Genomic DNA, 14,867 nt, shown 5'->3' with positions numbered 1-14,867 from the left:
TTGCCGAAAGTTTGACCTTACCAACCTGTCACCTTTTCACCAACCTTTCACATCAAAGTCAGTTGTGTCAGAGCCTCTCGAAAGATATCTTTCGACATCGAAAGATCATCCTTCGATATCTTTCGATCAAGGAGGGCTCGAAAGATTTATATCCTTCGACCCATCCTTCGAAGTCTGAAACATATCCTTCGACAGAGGAATCTTTTCGAAAGACTAGTGTCCGAAAGATTAGGATCCTTCGTATTGGTGAATCTTTCGAGATCTGTTGTTCGAAAGATAAGGATTTGGCTCGAAAGATAAGGATCTTTCAAAGGGAATCTTTCGAGTTCTTGAATCTTTCGAAATCATTGTTCGAGAGTCAACAGTAATCTTTCGAGTACTGTTGATCCTTCGAACAAGGTTATATCTTTCGATTGAGGTTTGTTTATTGTTAACAAGTTTCTGTGATTTCAGATCTTTCGACCAGAATCTTTCGGTTGTGTTATCTTTCGGATCTTTCTTACTTAGCATTTATTTTGCTTATCTATCATGAATCCGAGTTGGTGGGGAAGTCCGGCTCCAGACAGTGGAAAATACATGAATACTAGTCAATCTCCATCATGGGCCGAATCTCCGGTATCTACATCCTCACAAACAAATGCCACTCCAGCTGGTCAATGGGCGTTTGTTTCAAATCAAACTCCGAGTATTCAAAGTCTTCTTCTAAGCGAAAGTGAAACCGGAAGTTTGAACAGGCCTCCAAAGTTGATGCATCTTCATGAATATCCAGGATGGGTTGATCGTTTCCATACATACATTCTTGGTCAAAATACAGAGTTGTGGTTACGGTTCATTACGGAATTCGATCAAACTATCGAGGTTGCTGCTTCTTCGACAGCTACATTTGCCGATCTTCCTGATGATCAAAAGAAGACGTATGACTTAGAAAAGAAAGCATACGCTATTCTTACTCAAGCACTGAGCAAGGATATTTATCATCAGTTCGTCAGTTTCAAGACTACGAAGAAGCTGTGGGATGCCTTGAAGACAAGAGGAGTAGGTAATGAAGCCACACGTCAACTACGGCGAGATCTACTGAAGAAAGAATTTGATGGCTTCACATGTATGGATAAGGAGTCCTTAGGAGATATGACAAGCCGTTTCTATCACCTGCTTACTGAGCTGACAAACTTTGAAGTCACAACGACTCCAACAGAGGTGGTAAAGAAGTTTGCCGATGCATTGCCGCCTCAATGGAATAACTTCCTGGAAATCTTGAAGTACAACGGAACGTTGAGAACTACCAATATCAACGATTTCGTGCAGCTTCTGGAGAACAAGGATCAGGAAGAAACGTTGAAGGCAAAGAGAGTTGCAGTGCCACAGAATCCAGAGATGTATTATGGCACCTCCACTACTTCATCTGCAAAAGCCGGTTCACATGCTCCACTTCAAACGGCGTTTGTCACAAGCACGGATATGTACGGCAATCCAGTGCAAGTTCCTGTAAAGCCGCCTCCAACCACAGATTTGTATGGAAATCCAATACAACCACCTCCTCCTCCTCCTGTTCAACAACCACAATATGCCTGTTATGGAGGAACATCATCTGCTGCAGGTCAACAATCAAAGTCAAATCCAGTACAGCTTGACACTTCAAGTTTTTCTAAAATCAGTGTAGAAGTAGCTAAGGAACACATGGAGCTGCTTAACACTGTAGTGAGCGCGTACTGTGGGTTGATAGAAGGTCAGATTGGAAACATTAATCTGACACAAGAAGATTACAGGCAGATTGATAAGGAAGAGATGGACTTGATGGATATCAAGTGGGCCTTTGCGAGTGCTGTGAGAAGAGCAAAGGATTGGATGGAAAGTACTGGCAGAACCAGCTTGGAAAGTAAGCGAGACACCAAGTATGGGTTTGATAAGCAGGCTGTTAAATGCTTCAACTGTGGAGAACGGGGCCACTTCAAAAGGGAGTGCACAAAGCCAGCCCAGCACGGGAATCAAAACCCCTTCAGAAACCAAGGCAATCAGCAGAACAGAAACAATGATCGTACATTGGTGCCTGTCAACAACCAAACCAACCGAGCACTTGCAGTACAGGTGGATGAAGGTTGTGACTGGTCAATCCAGTTGGGTGGCGATGCTCCTGATGGAACAGCATGTTTTGCTCAGATTGTGAAGGAGCTAGTTCACACCAATGGTGGAGAATCTTCTGCCAGTGGTGATGAATTGTCTGAAGATGAAGACTCCTCTGGATACAGCAGGAGTGTTGATGAAGAATCATCCAACTCTGGTGATGATCATGTGGGTGAGACATCTAATGTTTCGGATGATATTGACATTGATGAACTCTTGGGGGAAGCTGTAGCAGAAACTCAAAGAAGATCTATTCTGGTGGATCAAGCTGCTTACTCTTCGTCTTCTCTCCATTCAGCCTTTATGGCTAATGTCGACGGTTCATCAAGTCAGGTATGTGTCGATGAACCCACTGCTGTTAATTGTGATGAATGTGCTAGGTTGCATGCTAGATGTGCTGATCTTGAGAAAAGTATGTCTGAGTTGCAAGGCAAACATGATGCTTTACAAGCTAGTTTGTTTGACTTGCAAGACAAACATACTACTGTGAATGAGAATTTGAGTGACTTGCAAAGTAAGCATGACGCTTTGCAAGAAAAATATGATGTGACCTTTCTCCACAATCAGAAGTTGACTGTGGATCTCTCTAAATGCACAGAAGCCAACATGTTTTATGAAAACCATGAAAAAGAATTTAAGTCAGTAATTGAAACATTAAAGAAGGATAAAACTGAACTGACTAAAATGGTTTCAAGAAAACAAACTGATATTAATTTGTATATATCTCGCCTTGAGAGTATGCAAAAAGAGATGGCTTGTGTGAAAACCGAAAGTGATGCGATCCAACTCAAGCTAGACAGTTATTTGAGTTCTAGCTATGTGTTAGATCACATCATTGACGTTCAGAAGGAAAAGAGAGATGTCACATGCATTGGCTACAAGAAGTGTCCACCACCAGTGAGACATAATTATGACGCCATGCCTGATGAAGAGGACAGAGTTTTCTTTGAACCTTCTGTGCCTCTAGATGTTAAGGAGTTTGCTGCAGGACTCGGATACCAAAAGGAAGTATCCTCAGATTCAGATGTGTCAGCAGATACATTTGTGAGTGCTGAACAGAATCAAGATCCTCCAGTTGTAATTGAGGATGCTGATTCGTCTGATGATGAATCTGATGATACTGTCCCAGCAAAGTCTGATGCGGTAGCCAAAAATGAGGACATACCTCTTGAGAATCACATTCTATGTGATCCCCCTGTTCAACCCGCTAAGACTGTTGCAACTGAGTCCTCATCTGCACAAGAGTTGGAGAGTGTGAATTTGCTGTACACTCTTGTTGGTGATGATAAAATTTACTCAGACAAAGATTTTCCCATTAAGAATGTTAATCAATCCTTAATCTGTAAAGTCTTTGAGAATTCGACGAGTAAGTTCTTGGGAAAGGCAGGACCTAAAGTTACAGTCACACAGTGTCCTCCAATCCCAAAGGCTGAAGTTCGAAAGCATTTTGGCAACAAGAAATTGCCGACAGTGCCAACACAGCAAAATCACACCAAACCCAAAGGTAAAGCTCCGGCTCCAGTGCAAAAGAAGCCGAATCAAAAGAAGAAGAACACTGTTAACTTTGTGAAATCGACGGGAACAGACAAAATTGAAAAGTTTGAAAATCAATCTAACTTAGATTTTGTCAAGAAAGCTATTGTCGAGAAAAGAAATGAACCAAGCAGTTCAAAACCTAGTACCTCGGGTTCACAAAGTTCAACATCATCGGCTAGACGATCACATGATTCTTCGGGGTTTGTAGAACGAAGATCATGTTTTGAGTGTGGAACCATTGGGCACATTATTAGAAACTGCCCATATCTTCATAAGCAGAAAGGAAAGGTTGATGATCCCCGTGGCAAAACTGACCGTAAGCCAACTGTTTCCACAAAACAAGATCCCCGCCTTGTAAAAGAAAGGGAAAAGAAACAGAAACGCCAACAGGTCAAAAAGATTGAAAAAGCGATTAAAACCGATGTGGTTCAAAAACAATCTGTTGTCGTAAAACCAGAAAATTCTAAAACTTCAAATCATCAAGAAGTTAAAATTTTAAAGAAAAACACTGGTGAAACCAAACAGACTTGGAAACCAAAAACGGTTGTTGAATCAGGGGGACCATCACAATACACCAACCATCAAAGACAAGAAGTTATTGTCATTGATGAAAATGGAAGACCCAAGACCACAATGGCTTGGGTCCCCATCTCCAACTAATTCATTTGAGTTCATGTGCAGGGTGCTTCAGGAGGAACTATCAGTAGTCATTGGATTGTTGATAGTGGGGCATCCAGGCACATGACAGGCGACATGAAGCTTCTCTACGACGTTAAATCTATTAGAGGAGGTTATGTTGCTTTTGCTGGAGATAAAGGTGGATACATAACGGGAGAAGGAATGATATCTAACGGGATTGTCAGCTTTGACAAGATCAATTTTGTGCAACAACTTGATCACAATCTTCTCAGTGTTTCTCAAATTTGTGACAAGAAATTTTCAGTACACTTTGATGCTAATGGATGTTATGTGCTGAAACCCGGCTTCAAAATTCCAAAAGAATGGATTCTCTTGTCGGCTCCAAGGATAAATGATTTGTACGTCCTTGATATGAGCCAGGCTATTACTACGTCTGCACAAGCAACTTGTTTCGTTTCCAAAGCCACAGAAAAAGACACTATCTCTTGGCACAGACGAATGGGTCACATTCACTTACGCAAAATGAATCATTTGGTTTCAAATGAATTGGTGAATGGTGTTCCCCTCAAAAATTTCCATCTTCAAGACATCTGTGTTTCGTGCCAGAAAGGAAAGCAAACAAAGAAGAAGCACCCTACAAAGAAGATCAACACAGTGGCAGTTCCTCTTGAACGTTTGCACATGGATTTGTTCGGTCCTGTCAAGCACAAGAGTATTCGGGGTGATCAATACTGCCTCGTGGTTACTGATGATTATTCAAGATTTTCTTGGGTTGCGTTCATGGCACACAAGAGTGAAACCTTCGGCATTATCAAAAACTTGATCATTCAGATTGAGAATTTATATAAGTTGAAGGTTAGGCGGATACGTAGCGACAATGGTACTGAATTTAAAAATCATTCCATGACGGAGTTCTGCACTTCAAAAGGTATTCTTCATGAGTTTAGTGCAGCTTATACTCCTCAACAGAATGGTGTCGCTGAACGTAAGAACCGCACATTGATCGAGACTGCTAGGACAATGTTGGTAGAGTCACAGTTACCCATTCCATTCTGGACTGAAGCTGTGGCCTCTGCATGTTACACATTGAACAGAGTCCTTACAGTCAAAAGACACAACAAGACCTGCTTTGAGCTTCTTCAAAAACGGAAACCAGATTTGTCTTATCTAGAACCGTTTGGAGCTCCATGCACTATCATCGATCCTAATGGAAAGTTTGGGGCAAGAGCAATTGATGGATACTTTCTTGGGTATGCCACTCCCAACTTACGAGTCTGGAATCTAGAGACTAAAAGGGTCGAGGAATGGTCTGAGGTCAGAGTACAAAGGCACACTTTGCCAGTCAAAAATCCGGGTCAACCTTGGATGTTTGAGTACGATGACTTCTTCAATTCGATCAATGTTGAAGCCGTTGAAGAAAATGCTGCGGCTAGGATGTTTTTCGAGAGTGACAATGCAACAGATTCACCGGTGGTTCGTCCGATTCTTGTTAATCAAGAACCATCTTCTTCGGTGAACAACAATACTCTCAACAATGAGGATTTTCATGATGCAAACGAATTGAACGAATCTTCAGAGGATGATGAATTTCTAGATGCAGATCAAGAAGCTCCTACAACAGCAGTTCATGGTACTTCAGAGGGTACTCCTCCAGTAGATGCTCATAGAACAGCTGAGGCTACTGCATCATCCTCTTCGTCAATTCCGGGTCTTGAATTGGTTGTTGATCTTAATCTTAACAACCTGGGTATAAATGTTCCAGTTCCAGATAATCCAGAAACAAGGATTCATAATACCCATCCTCAACAAAACATCATTGGAAATGTGCAAAGTGGCGTACAAACAAGAAACATGTTGCGAAACAACAACAATGCAGGCTTGTATGCAGCCATTCGAGAATCCGGACAACAAAACGACTGGTCTTTCGCGTGTTATGTCTCACAGGAAGAACCAAGAACATGGAAAGAAGCCTTGAAAGATAATGCTTGGGTTGAAGCAATGCAGGAAGAACTGCAACAATTCCAGAAGCTGGGTGTCTGGAAACTAGTAGAGAAACCTGCTGGATACAAGAAGATTGGTACCCGTTGGGTTTTCAAATGCAAAAAGGATGACCGCGGAGTTGTTATCCGAAACAAAGCTCGTTTAGTCGTTCAAGGTTTTCGTCAGATTGAAGGGATCGACTACAACGAAGTCTATGCACCAGTGGCACGTCTCGAAGCAATTCGAATCTTTCTAGCCTATGCGTCCTTCAAAGGATTCAAGGTTTATCAGATGGACGTGAAAAGTGCATTTTTACATGGTGTGGTTGAAGAAGAGGTGTACGTCGAACAGCCTCCAGGTTTTGAAGATCCTATCCATCCCGATCGGGTTTGGTTGCTCAACAAAGCTCTTTATGGTCTTCATCAAGCACCACGAGCTTGGTATGCAACCTTATCTCACTATCTGCTGGAGAACGGTTTTCGTAGAGGTCTTATCGACTGTACTCTTTTCATCAAGGAACAAGATGGAGATCTTCTTCTGGTACAGGTATACGTTGATGACATTATTTTTGGTTCTACTAATGATGTCTTGTGTAGGGAATTCGAGCGCATTATGCAGGATAAATTCGAGATGAGTGCTATGGGGGAAATGACCTTCTTCTTGGGCCTACAAGTACAACAAACGGAGTCTGGGATATTCATCCATCAGACTAAATATGTTGGTGACATCTTGAGCCGGTTCCAGATGTCTGATGCAACGCCCATTGGTACCCCATTGCCAACTAATCACGGAATTACTCCAGACTTGAAGGGAGAAGCTGTTAGCCCTTCTATCTATCGTGCCATGATCGGATCTCTCATGTACCTCACAGCATCAAGGCCAGACATAATGTACCCGACGTGCCTGCTTGCCAGATATCAAGTTAACCCGAAGGCCTCACATCTTGCTGCTGTCAAAAGGATTTTTCGTTATTTGAAGACGTACCCCGACACTGGTCTGTGGTACCCTAGGGATAATAACTTTGAATTGGTAGCTTTCAGTGATTCTGATTTTGGCGGATGCAAAATCGACGGTAAATCCACAACGGCTGGATGTCAGTTTTTAGGAAATCGCCTAGTCACATGGCAGTGCAAGAAGCAGACGTGTGTAGCTACATCAACATGCGAAGCTGAATACATTGCTGCCTCAAGTTGTTGCTCCCAAGTTCTTTGGATCCAACAACAAATGCGGGACTACGGTTTTGAATTCCTAACTACTCCTATTTACGTTGATAATTCTGCTGCTTTAGATATCACTAGAAATCCTGTGCAGCATTCAAAGACCAAACACATCGAAATCAAATATCACTTCATACGTGATTGCTTTGAGAAAAGGCTAATCGATGTTGTTAAGGTCCACACCGATGACCAACGTGCCGACTTATTTACCAAAGCATTTGACAAATCAAGATTTGACTTTTTATTATTGGTAAACGGCATTAAGGTCAAGCAAGAGTAACCAACATCGGAAAATCATTTTTGTAAATATCTTTGTGTTTTAAATTTATCTTAGTTTATTGATTTTAGGGGGAGTAAATCCAAATATCTGAAAATCCAAAAACATCGAAAAATTTCAAAAACACAAAAACAATAGAAAATCAAAAATGAGTTTCCTGGCGAGCAAAAGAGAAAATGATAGTACATCAGTGGTCTATCCTAACCTCTTTAAACCTTAAATGAAAAACGATAAGCAGCTCTATATAAGATGTATCGGTAGGCTCACAATCATTTTAAAGTGTGCAGGGTGATATAAATCTTAATCGACTGAAGACCAGGTGGGAACCATTCATTGGCATATGGTCTTAGTACCGAAATTTCGTTTGATAGATTGCCGAGGTTCTGAGATATTCGGTCTTTATGCTGCTTATCATCTGGGTATCATGGTTGTATCTTTTACCGAAAAATAACGGGGACGCAAGTCTAGATCTTCCATGATACTATACATACGTGTACATATTACATACTGCATTCGACCTCAATAAGTGATAAACAATCACATGTCCATATCAAATAAGTGATAAAATATCACATTTTTCCGGGTGTCAAGTTCGTCTCTCTGCTGTACGGAAGTACTGACCTGTTCACGGACTTGCACCTGTGCCCTCATGCATACGAAAATCAAGTTCCTCATCAATAAGTGATTATATCACAAAGGACTTGTTTTCAATTCAAAATAAGTGAGTATCTCACAATTTATACGGTCAAACAGATGATAATCGGTATACTCACCGGTAAGATGAACTCTCGTGCATACCTTGATACGGGAATGTGTCGTGATGTGGATGAACACCAGTCGGTAAGTATAAATCATACGTTAACGTATCCTCTAAACATGATTACATCTGATAAGTTGAGCTTAAGTGGACAACAATACCGATAATTGTTATAGGATGCTTATCTTAATGTTAACTAACTGAACAACAAGAGTGTTTTGGCATGACCGTACACTGATATGATTCTCTTACCCTCGAAACTCGCAAAAAGAATGTTTGTATATATTTATTTATTTACTGCTTAACTTTTATTATTTCTTTTAAACAGTTTCGTCGTTTGGTGCATATCAGCACGACATTAGCGGTGATGTCGTTTGATAACACTCAAAGGATCTTAAATTGTTGTCTTTTAATTTCAAAATACCAAAAAGATTTTAGGCTTGTTTTAATATAAACTTTATAAAAGCCAAAAAGATTTTATTTCTGCTTTATTTTCGATCGTACGATGTTGGAGCTCAAGTCTTCGTTACCTGAAACCTGACTGAAAACCGAACTGACTAAATCTTCATAAACGGTCGAAATTTGCATGTTTTGAAAGTTAAAAACTAAAATTGACAAATTTTATTAAACTTTCAAACTGTCGGACGGTGTTTGATTATGACATGGTCATTCGTGTGTCATTTGTTTATACTATATTCCAAGCAATTGTTCTCATTACGCGTTTAGTTTTCTTGCATGTGCAGATTCTAAAGGCTAGGAGAACATGGTCGTTGACGAGCTTTGGAATGAAGACACGAAGGCACTCAATGAATGAAGATGATCGAGTTGCCGCTGGCCATCATCATCACCTCAAGGATCTTACTTCATAAAGTTAAAGTCTTTTCACGAGCATAACTCAAGGGGGAGCTTATGTTAAGGGGGAGTTTGTCAACACACTTCCTACATGATACGGGTAGTTTGTTGATACACTCTCTACTTTCAAGACGTGAAGACTTTGAAGATCCTCCGACATTGAAGACTTGAAAGGACATCAGAGTCTTGAAGACCTGAAGACCAAAGACCGTCGAAGTTCAAGACGAGTCTACACCTTTAGAAGAACAAGACAAAGCTTAAAGATCAAAGACAAAGCTACAGCCAAGGGGGAGTTTGTTGGTGCACTTGTGTCTGTACTTTGTCTGTATTGGGTCTGTATGTAAACGATGTCCTTAGTAGTCTGTAAGTTGACCAAGTCAACCATCCTCCGGTTTGACTTGGACAACATTTGACTACTAAGGACATCGTTTACATACAGACCCAATACAGACAAAGTACAGACACAAGTGCACCAACAAACTCCCCCTTGGCTGTAGCTTTGTCTTTGATCTTTAAGCTTTGTCTTGTTCTTCTAAAGGTGTAGACTCGTCTTGAACTTCGACGGTCTTTGGTCTTCAGGTCTTCAAGACTCTGATGTCCTTTCAAGTCTTCAATGTCGGAGGATCTTCAAAGTCTTCACGTCTTGAAAGTAGAGAGTGTATCAACAAACTACCCGTATCATGTAGGAAGTGTGTTGACAAACTCCCCCTTAACATAAGCTCCCCCTTGAGTTATGCTCGTGAAAAGACTTTAACTTTATGAAGTAAGATCCTTGAGGTGATGATGATGGCCAGCGGCAACTCGATCATCTTCATTCATTGAGTGCCTTCGTGTCTTCATTCCAAAGCTCGTCAACGACCATGTTCTCCTAGCCTTTAGAATCTGCACATGCAAGAAAACTAAACGCGTAATGAGAACAATTGCTTGGAATATAGTATAAACAAATGACACACGAATGACCATGTCATAATCAAACACCGTCCGACAGTTTGAAAGTTTAATAAAATTTGTCAATTTTAGTTTTTAACTTTCAAAACATGCAAATTTCGACCGTTTATGAAGATTTAGTCAGTTCGGTTTTCAGTCAGGTTTCAGGTAACGAAGACTTGAGCTCCAACATCGTACGATCGAAAATAAAGCAGAAATAAAATCTTTTTGGCTTTTATAAAGTTTATATTAAAACAAGCCTAAAATCTTTTTGGTATTTTGAAATTAAAAGACAACAATTTAAGATCCTTTGAGTGTTATCAAACGACATCACCGCTAATGTCGTGCTGATATGCACCAAACGACGAAACTGTTTAAAAGAAATAATAAAAGTTAAGCAGTAAATAAATAAATATATACAAACATTCTTTTTGCGAGTTTCGAGGGTAAGAGAATCATATCAGTGTACGGTCATGCCAAAACACTCTTGTTGTTCAGTTAGTTAACATTAAGATAAGCATCCTATAACAATTATCGGTATTGTTGTCCACTTAAGCTCAACTTATCAGATGTAATCATGTTTAGAGGATACGTTAACGTATGATTTATACTTACCGACCGGTGTTCATCCACATCACGACACATTCCCGTATCAAGGTATGCACGAGAGTTCATCTTACCGGTGAGTATACCGATTATCATCTGTTTGACCGTATAAATCGTGAGATACTCACTTATTTTGAATTGAAAACAAGTCCTTTGTGATATAATCACTTATTGATGAGGAACTTGATTTTCGTATGCATGAGGGCACAGGTGCAAGTCCGTGAACAGGTCAGTACTTCCGTACAGCAGAGAGACGAACTTGACACCCGGAAAAATGTGATATTTTATCACTTATTTGATATGGACATGTGATTGTTTATCACTTATTGAGGTCGAATGCAGTATGTAATATGTACACGTATGTATAGTATCATGGAAGATCTAGACTTGCGTCCCCGTTATTTTTCGGTAAAAGATACAACCATGATACCCAGATGATAAGCAGCATAAAGACCGAATATCTCAGAACCTCGGCAATCTATCAAACGAAATTTCGGTACTAAGACCATATGCCAATGAATGGTTCCCACCTGGTCTTCAGTCGATTAAGATTTATATCACCCTGCACACTTTAAAATGATTGTGAGCCTACCGATACATCTTATATAGAGCTGCTTATCGTTTTTCATTTAAGGTTTAAAGAGGTTAGGATAGACCACTGATGTACTATCATTTTCTCTTTTGCTCGCCAGGAAACTCATTTTTGATTTTCTATTGTTTTTGTGTTTTTGAAATTTTTCGATGTTTTTGGATTTTCAGACTTACTTTTTGATGGTTCAGGATAACTAATAAAAAGAGAATCAATGTTAATCACTAAAATCTGGAGCTGAATAAAAACATTTTGTTTAAAAAAAATGAGATCTTGGCAGAATATATGAAGCAGAAAGTATAATTAATAATATCAAATATAAAATATAAACTATGTTAAAATCCCGTGTAATACACTAGTTGAATAAAACTATGCATATCATCTGGCTAATACATAAAGTCGTCAAGATATCTTTAAGAACTGAACTTTTACGTGATATTTATAAATTTCGTTAAGTTAAAATAAAGTTTATTTAAAAAAATCATAATTTGTTTAATATCAGATTCACTTGTTTATGAATATAATAACTACCAATGGGGTAGTAGTTCATTGGCAAAGGCAAAACCTTTAAACACCTTGGAAGAAGAAGGTTTGGGGTTCAAGTCCCACAGTCGACAGGAATAAAAGAAATTTGCGGTTCAAAAAAAAAAGAAATGAATATACTAACTACCAATGGTTAAATGATAATTAGAAAAGAGAAGTGGGAAAACCATAAAGTAGATGACCTATAACGGTGATAATTGTCCCCAACATTTTTTTTTAAATTATATAGTATAGATAGGTCAATATAGGGCTAGCCCACTTGTTAAAAGCATTTTGTCTTCTAGACTATATACGGAGTGGGGAGCATGAAAGAGTGGCGTTATTTGACATGTGTTTGTCATGTCAGTACGCGTTAGAAAAGTGGCGTAAAGGAAAAAAGAGATGAGTGGAAGCGGCGTGGTTAGTGGCGTTTTTATAAAACCAAAGATAAAATAAAAAAAAAACAATAACCAATAAAAATCCACTGACCAATGAAAGAGCCTCCACGCCAGGAGAGGTCGAAGTTCAAACCACACAAGGGAGTAGTTTGGATTTATTAGTGTAAAGAAGAGTATTTGTGATCGTTTACAAGTTTTTCTGAGAAGTAGGGTAATTAAGGTCAACGATGAAATCAAAAGATTATTCTGATTAATTATTTCTTTTTATATTTCTAAAATCCCAAATGCAGATTCAATAGATTTCCTTAAAATATTAAAGGGGTGTTTGTTTTTTGTGAGAAGCTCCTCCTGACCACTTCTGTCTGCGCCAAGAAGACTAAGGGCAGACATAGAGGTCGGAAGTGCGTTTGTTTTTCGGAAGACATTTTACTAAAAAATGTCTGCGCGTCCTCTTCTTGGAGAAGACATGGACCAGCCTCTTCAAACCTCTTCTCAACCATCTGCACATTCTTTCATCTTCATCAAAGGCACGACAGAAGTAGGGGGAGGACGGTGACAACTCCGGCGACGGCGCCGCCGCTCACGGCGGTGACAGTGGAATTCCGACGTGTTTTTTCCGGCGGAACCAGGGTATACCCCCCCTAAAACACCCCTTCCGAGCATGAATTTAAAGTCGGTTTCTCCGATTGAAGTGCGGTAGTGGTGATGGTGGTTCATGACGGCAGTAAAACCCGCCGGAATCGATGGTGGTGTTTCAGTGGTGGTTGTGACTCGAGCAGCGGCGGATGGTCGACAAGCCGTTTACTGGCGACCGGAACCCGATGGCACGGTGGTGTCGGGTTTTTGGTTCAAGTTTGGGTTGTTCCGGTCAGGCTTAGTTTTGTGGTGGTGGTGGTAGATGAAGGGTTCAGAGAAGAAGCTGAGGAGAAGTGAAAAGAGGAGAGTGGTGGTTCTGAGAAGTGAAAAGAGGAGAGATGGGTCTTAAACAAACACTCTTCTCCTTGCAGACTACAGTCTTTTAGTCCACCTCTTCTCCTGCAGATGTGGTCCGCAGACTGCAGACCTCTTACCTCTTCAAAAACAAACACCACCTATACGGAGAGGGGGCATGAAAGAGTTGCATTATTTGACATGTGGCTGCTACGTCAGCACGCGTCTGAAAAGTGACGTAATGCAAAAAAGGGACGAGTGGAAGCGGCGTGGTTACTGGCGTTTTTATAAACCCAAAAAAAAAAACAAGAACCAATCAAAATCCACTGACCAATGAAAAGCCTCCACATCATTAAACCTAAGCTCCCCACGCCGGTGGAGAATCCTCCGCCCTCACCACAACGCCGCCCTCCACGCCATGTCCGGGGTGGTGTTCCTGGCATGAAAGAGCCTCCACGCCAGGAGAGGTCGAAGTTCAAACAGAGTAGTTTAGATTTATTAGTGTAAAGCAGAGTATTTGTGATCGTTTACTAGTTTTCTGAGATGTAGGGTAAGGTAAACGATGAAATCAAAAGATTATTCAGATTAATTATATTTCTAAAATCCCAAATGCAGATTCAATGGATTTCCTTAAAATATTAAGAACATGACTTCGTCTTCCCCAATTCACATTTTGCTAGCAAACTACCAGAATAAGATCGGAATACGTACATTTGAGTAACACGACAGGTGGTATTACTTTCAAAAGAGCAATCGCAGACAACAAAGAAGTTCCATCTTCCTGGACTGCACGGATCCTTTTCAAAGTCCCATTCATTCTTGTCCTCCAGCCCCAACTTTCCCCAAATTTGTTTCAGTACCTTCACTGCATCAGTTCACACACACAGCAATCACCGTTAATCCTTCTTTCGTTCCTCAATGGTGCAAACCAAGTAATCAGTGAAAATAGAAAACAAACACGTACCTTCTTGCGTATCTAGCTTTGCTGATTGTGTGAATAAAAACTGTGAGTATAAAATTAAGGAAATTGAGAAATATAAGAGCGTCTTCATGATGCTGTTTGCTGGATGATCGAGTTGAGTACATACGGTTGTTCATCTTATAGCTGCTGATAGAGAAATCAATTGTGGCGGTGGAGATAGAGATTAGGGTTGGTTTGGAGGCATGAAGCAGCTCATGTGGTGACTAAATTCCATTGTTGAAAAACAATTGATCGTCCTTTTTCTCCATAGGGTGTTTCGGAAAAGAGGATATCATCACATATGGGTTTGTTTGACTTCGGGAAAGACGATATATAACTACTCTATTTGACTTTTTTTTTTCTTTTCATCTCAATATTGTTTATCAAAAACTAGGTTTGATACCCGTATACTACATAGTGTTTAAATAATAGAACGGTGTTCTAGTCCAAATTTTCTTTAAATTGTAAAAAGTCATAAAACATCATATTTGTCATTTCATAAGTAGATCACACGGTGTGGAGGAGCTTAAAGAATGAGCGTTATTCAACATGTGA

At 40.1% G+C, this 14,867-nt stretch overlaps 1 protein-coding gene across 1 annotated transcript in view; it reads right to left on the bottom strand.

The window, feature by feature from the left end:
• The window catches only part of LOC110923402 (probable LRR receptor-like serine/threonine-protein kinase At1g07650), a 34,342-nt gene extending 19,740 nt beyond the window's left edge, over positions 1 to 14,602 (bottom strand). Inside the window, exons 1-2 of the mRNA XM_022167507.2 lie at positions 14,316 to 14,602; positions 14,063 to 14,216 (exon numbers count right to left, since the gene is read on the bottom strand). Coding sequence (XP_022023199.1) covers positions 14,063 to 14,216; positions 14,316 to 14,403 — 242 coding nt within the window. The 5' untranslated portion in view covers positions 14,404 to 14,602. The remainder of the gene's footprint in view (positions 1 to 14,062; positions 14,217 to 14,315) is intronic.
• Positions 14,603 to 14,867: the final 265 nt, after the last annotated feature.

The sequence above is a fragment of the Helianthus annuus genome, chromosome 17, assembly GCF_002127325.2.
Source record: "Helianthus annuus cultivar XRQ/B chromosome 17, HanXRQr2.0-SUNRISE, whole genome shotgun sequence".
NCBI classification, from domain to species: domain Eukaryota; kingdom Viridiplantae; phylum Streptophyta; class Magnoliopsida; order Asterales; family Asteraceae; genus Helianthus; species Helianthus annuus.
The sequence above is the reverse complement of the archived record's forward strand: the minus strand, read 5'-3'. Positions and strand labels throughout refer to the sequence as shown.